General features: G+C 40.9%; 1 protein-coding gene across 5 annotated transcripts in view; it reads left to right on the top strand.

Moving 5' to 3' along the window:
* TMEM132B (transmembrane protein 132B) overlaps window positions 1–6,000 on the top strand; it is a 229,843-nt gene that overhangs the window by 161,484 nt on the left and 62,359 nt on the right. For all 5 annotated transcript variants that reach the window (XM_017815606.1, XM_017815608.1, XM_017815607.1 and 2 more), the window contains one exon: window positions 794–980. In XM_017815606.1, the coding sequence (XP_017671095.1) occupies window positions 794–980 (187 nt within the window). The remainder of the gene's footprint in view (window positions 1–793; window positions 981–6,000) is intronic.

Below are 6,000 nucleotides of genomic sequence, written 5' to 3'. Positions count from 1 at the left end.
CCTGCTGTGGATATGCCAAGTGCTGTTGGTTAAATCTTGGTGTTTGCTTCTCTGTAACATGAAGATCTTTATTTCTAACCTGAGGATTAATTATTAATATTTACATAGTGTTGGACCTGAGGAGAGTGCTAAGTGTTGTTGTTAAGAAAAGAAGCAGAAGTAATTTTTAAATTCACTTCTCAATGCCATGCATTTACATCCATTTCTTTACTTTTAAACTTATATTTCCAGATGAGAAATATATAATGATTGCCATATAATTACAAGTCTGCACCACTGACGAGTACAGTGTTGTCCTGAATTGAAAATAAGGGTAGTCTATGCCTCATTTATTTTCATGGATAATTTCGCAAATGCATTTTTTTCACTGAGATAAAGACAAGTTTGGGTTTGAAAGACTTTTTCTCCCTCACAAGAGCTCATTTCTGACACAATATGAGGTATGGCCGAGCATTCTTGTTGCACAGCATCAAAATTATAATAATGGTATATTAAATAATTTAGCAACATCTGTGCAATGCTTTTCCCAGGGTCTGTGGCTTATTCTATAAGTTCATTGCGATTATAAAGAATGAATGCCTGAATTTAATGGGAAAAATGCCTCCATTTCAGGAAACTAAAAGATGCAGTGTCACCCTATCTAGAAAGTATAGAAGTTGCCCATTGTGTAGTTTTATTTAGGTTTCTCTCAGTGTCTTCAAATCCGTATGTTGCATTTAATGGTAAACTGTTTGGCGAGTAAAAGATAAAGGTGAATCTTTTTGTGGGGAATTATTTTTTTTTTTCCCCCCAGAGCAAACGTGTCCTCCTACGAGATCCTGCAGATGGACTTTGAGGTTGACAACACCAGCAGCCTGGCAGGGGCCCAGCAGATCACCTGGCAGGTGGAATACCCCCGGGATGACTCCGTGAGCGAGCTGATGGTCTCCGAGATCTTCGTCAGCCGAACAATGTTTGTGGGAATTGTTCCTCTTGCCATGGTAAGAACCTGCTGCTCCTCCTTTTTTTTTTTTTTTTTGCTCAGCGTTTCCGTTGATCCTCGTTAGTATTCCAGGGAATGTGAGCCTTTTTATTATGAGCCACTTCCTATGCACCTGCTGCAAGTGATTTAAATGCAAAAAACGCATTTCAATAATATTTTATTTACCTGATATGCCAGAATGGCTCCTTGGAAACCATTTGGGTCTTTTGTGAAAATCCTTTACTGTTTGTGGATTATTGGCCTGGTACATGGTAATGGCTCCTCTGGAGCCGTTGTCTTCTGGTGTATTAATGCGACTGCCATGCCTGTGCTCTGAGGGTAAATGTTGTAATTAGTTGGGACATTTTCAATGAAATAAATTAGCATGCATGTGTGGGAAACTTCATTGCTAAACCAAACAACTGGACTGTTTTCTGCTGTGCTTTTCCCCAAAAGAGCCAAATAGTCTAGTGAACTGCAAAGTGTCAATTTAATGAAAGGTCTGGTTTGAGTTACATAGAAAGGATCAAATGTTTTCTGGAGATGTAGCTGTTGGACATGTTTTCCAGGCAGGTTTAAGGTGTGCGTGTGCAGAAAGCTTGAGGCTGATGATTTATTTAAAAAATGCAAATATATCCTGATAAAATCAAAGGCACCTTTTCTAGCAGGGACCTTTGACCTGTGTTTGGGCCTGGTGGACTTTTTAGTACTAGAGCTTTACACATGGACAGGGATGTCAGTGGGGATATTTGGGTGTAAAACTAGAGAAACAGCCAGAGAGTCAGGATGTTACACCAGTTACCTCAAAAACACTCTGGTATTTTTTTGCTTACTTTCTCATGAACATTTACCCTTCCTTTCTGAGTTGGTCTGTGCTAATTTTCTTTCTATTACACCATACACACAACAAATATTGGCATTTTCCTCTGCATGACCACTGGCATGACCAGAAGAAAGGTAAGATGCTTGTAAAGGAAACAAGACTCCAAATGATTTTAATTTTCAGTTCCTACTGCCAAAGGCTGCACTTTCTGGCAGCCCGGTGATAGAGGGGAAATTATGTGCAGAAAAGTCAATAGAGAATTTTCTTCTGCTCCCTCTCTTTTTGAAGCATGTAGGAGATGAAACAAAACTCTAATTGTGTGGATAGAATATAATCAAGTAGTAATAGTGAATCAGATGTAATAATGAGAAAATGTGGTGCAGGAACATCTTGCACTTAGCACTGGGGTTTCAGGCGGATAGCAAGGAGTTTGTGCCATGCAGAGCACCGTGGATATAAAAGAAAAGCAAATGCATCCCAGAAGCTCACTGTGAATGTTGGATCAGAGCTCTGCTGCTCTCTCTGCCAGGGATTTGCCAGGGTTTTACTTCATCTCTTTGCAGTTATGGCAGCTGTTGGCCACTTCAGCTGTCTCTGATTGTTCTTGGACAAAATCTGGGGCTGAACCTGAATTCAGAGAGGAGTTGATCTAATCTCTGTTATTTTGTCATTGTAAACCAACTGTGGAGTAAAGGAGAAAGTGGGTTTTTTTTGGTGAATTTATGACCTTAATCCTTGAATGGGTCTCTCATGTAGGCTGTCACTTTGTGGTTGCACGTGAGTATCCCTGACTGACTTGGCCCAGGACTCACTGGAGAATTGATCACAGCAATGGCAGGGACTTTTATTGGCATTTCTTTCCCTGTGTTTGCCAGTTTGCAGCTCTGCTTCATTTAGAAGTCATCAACTGTTGTTCTGTTGCTAGAACTGCAGGTTCTGGCACTGCACTGCCCTATCAGGAGCAAAAAACAATCACTCTGCACATCATCCTTTGTTGTTCAGAGAAGAACATTCCTGAGACTTCCAGACTGAACTAAAAGTATTTTAATGTTCGTTCCTCTTGAAGATTTGCCTGGCTCATTGGTAAGGCAGCTCCCTCTGAGTGCACTTGTGCTGTGAAGCAAAGTTTGGTCATCTCCTGGGCCTTGACCCCTCAAAATAGCACCACAGAGGGGTTCAGGAACGAGTGTTTCCATGCCTTTGCCGTTGCACCGAACATAAATTACTCGCTGTTCCTTGTCAGTGTATCCACTCTTTCATTGTAAACACTGAATATTTATGGATGAAAACATAGAGTTTCTTTGAGAGTTTAGGATTTGAGCAAAACCTTTAGTGCCTGCTTTGCAGGAGTGAATGTTTTGATGGGATTACCAAACCCTTGTGATATCTCAGTGGTAATGGCACCAGCACTTACATGAAGAAGTGCAGCACAGTGTCATGAGGAAGAAAAAATTCCAGTAGGAAGACAGATGTGGATTCAGTAAGAACTTAGTGGAAAAATTAGCTTTAGTGAAATCCTGCTAAAGAAAACCAAAGTTTAATTTTGTCTTTCTGTAGGCAACTTTGGGGTTTTTTTAATGAAAAGACATCCTATTCCATGTACTTTGGAATATCACTGGTTTGTTCTGCTGTTGATCATGACTTTATGTTTGTTTTTCATGCTACTTTCTTAAACAAAGAGGAGAAATTTGAAAGAGCTCTCAGAGAATTTATCCTGTCATTGCATTGTGGTGACTCTGGAGACAGTGATGGGGATATTTTTCTCATTCTATCTCGCTTTTTCTTAGTAGATAAAAATATTGGAGACTGCATAGTAACCTTTGAATAATAACCTGATGAAAAGGGCTGATTTTTTGCCTTAGTGAGTTCATAGAAGCTTTTAACATCAAAACTAGTGTTGTTAACATGTACATTTGGTACCAAGCTTGAAAAGCATTCTTTTGCTTTTTTTGCTTTTTGTTTTCTCTAAGTGAAAATGAAACCGATTTTTGCACATTACGTGGCAAAAAAATTGCTCCTTATTAGCCAACAATCTTGCTTTAGTGAAGTGATATTGCATATTAGTTACATCAGTTTGGCAGTGCATTAACAAGCAGAGTTTTGAGATTGAAGGAAAGGGAAGAAGGACAGAAGGAGACAGGGCCAGGGAGAGTCTACAGGTGAAATCCTGGCCAGGGTAGGATTTCAGTGCTTGTGCCTGCTCTTAGCCTGCTCCTGAGATGGGGTTATCCCACATAACTCGGTCCAAGAACATGATGGTAAACTGCAATGCCTGTAAGCTGTGACTAAAAAGGAACAGAGATTTTTAAACCTTGATAGGGAGACTAGGAAGTGTCTGGAATCTTGTTAGAATGTGAGAAAAGTGGAAGTACTCAGTGTAGCAAACCCAGCTATTCTTCATAATTGTATGTTGTGGGTTTCTTGAAGCATTTTATATATTTTTTGGAGAAGGACCAGAATAAAATCTTGGAATATTGAGAATTCCTCCCAACTGTCCATTTTAATTTGAATGATCCTCTATATGATAAATCTCATTGGCCAAACGTAATAAATCTTTACGGCCAAATTCAGTGCATTCAGAATATGTAAATAAATAAAACATTTGCACTAATAAGAGAAAATAAAACAACATTTCATACTGAAAGAGAACCTGCTTTCTGCATCATCTCACAGTTCTCCCCAAATCCTTGAGCTCCCTCTAATTGAAACATCCAGTTTCAGCAACTGCACAGGGCCAGGCAGTTGGGATTTCCTAGGAAACTACACCCAGATGGAAACAGCACACTCCAGTAATTGAGGATTTGCTTTCTGCAAGTCTTATCTCTACTCCTGGATGAGCAGTATAGACTCTGCAAGTGGGAGGTGCACAGAGAGGATGCCGTGGGAATGCAGACCATCCCTGGGAGACCTGGCAAAGGAAAAAATATCAAGATAGAATCAAAATTTCATTCAGCCTGAACCTCTTGGGAGCTGGTTTGGATGCCAGCTGTGCTACCCCCACTGCTGCAGGAAGGGCGGGCTGGCTGTGTGGAGTTGTGCTTATGGCCCTGCTTCTAAATCAGATGCCAGCTGAGACACTTCAGTCCTATAGCACTTATTCTAGGGGAAGATAGTGGGGAATGCTCTTGTTAAGCTGTGCTGTCATTTCCCTCCTTCCCAGCTGCTGAGAGGAGTGTGGAGAAGGAAGTGACCCTGCCTGCCTACAGCCAAAGCCATGTGGGACAGCACGTTGGTTTTGCTTGGTGAATGTTTTGAGAGGGGAAAGGACATAAGAGGGGAGAGTGTACCTTTCAGCCCGTGCCCCCTACAAAAACCCCCAGTTTCTGTTCAGTCCAAGTGTGGCCTCTCTGCCTCCTCGCAGGTGACCAGAGCACCAGCCCAGAATCAATTCCGAGTGGGAAGCACTTCTTGTCTCACTGGCACCGTTTCCAGCCTTTCCAGCCTCAGGTGTGATCTGATCCCAGATGGTGTTGCTGTGTGCGTTTTACACCATTTTGGAAACAGATTGTTTGTTTTGTCTGGTGTTCAGTGTGGCTTATGCTGAGATGATCAGACGAGATTCTGTGCCTTATGTACCTGTCCTACCTGGCCCTTGTTTTATAGCTGATCTCCCAGAATAGCCTGGAAGGGTTTTTTTTCTGTAGATAAGCCTAGACTGGGAAATTCACCCCTTCTGAACATGAAAGATGGATATATGCATAATTGTATACCTATGTATACATATATGCATACCTGCTATAGCTGTACAGGTATAAAAATATGTATATATATATATATGTATCGAGACAAGGTGTCATGAGATACCCACCTATAAGTACATAGGGAAATGTATGATTCTTTATTTTCAGACTACTGTAGAAGCGGTCAGTGAAATTTTAAGTTCTTTGGACAACAGGCTGAGAAAATGCAAAGCTCAAAATGTAAAAACCTCTGAAATCCTTCGGAGCGCTGCTGTTTTAATCCCAAAAGCTGTGCAGCTGGGGCTGTGTTAGGAGGGATAGTGGTTTTGAAAATATATGAAAACCATCTTTGTGTGCGTATTCCTCTGTAAGTACAGCTTTGCAAGTCATTCTAAATTCATTTTCTGTGAACTGTGACACATAGAATCTGTGAAGCTGCGTTGTCCTGTAATTGCTAGAGCATTTTCTGGTAGCTGAAAGGGATTGGATGGGCCTGCTTACATAGGTGAAATAAATAAATGCTAATTGCTAAAACT

The sequence above is a fragment of the Lepidothrix coronata genome, unplaced genomic scaffold, assembly GCF_001604755.1.
Source record: "Lepidothrix coronata isolate B3197 unplaced genomic scaffold, Lepidothrix_coronata-1.0 Scaffold51, whole genome shotgun sequence".
Lineage (NCBI taxonomy): Eukaryota > Metazoa > Chordata > Aves > Passeriformes > Pipridae > Lepidothrix > Lepidothrix coronata.
Note: the sequence above shows the minus strand (reverse complement) of the source record. Positions and strands in the feature narration are given on the sequence as shown.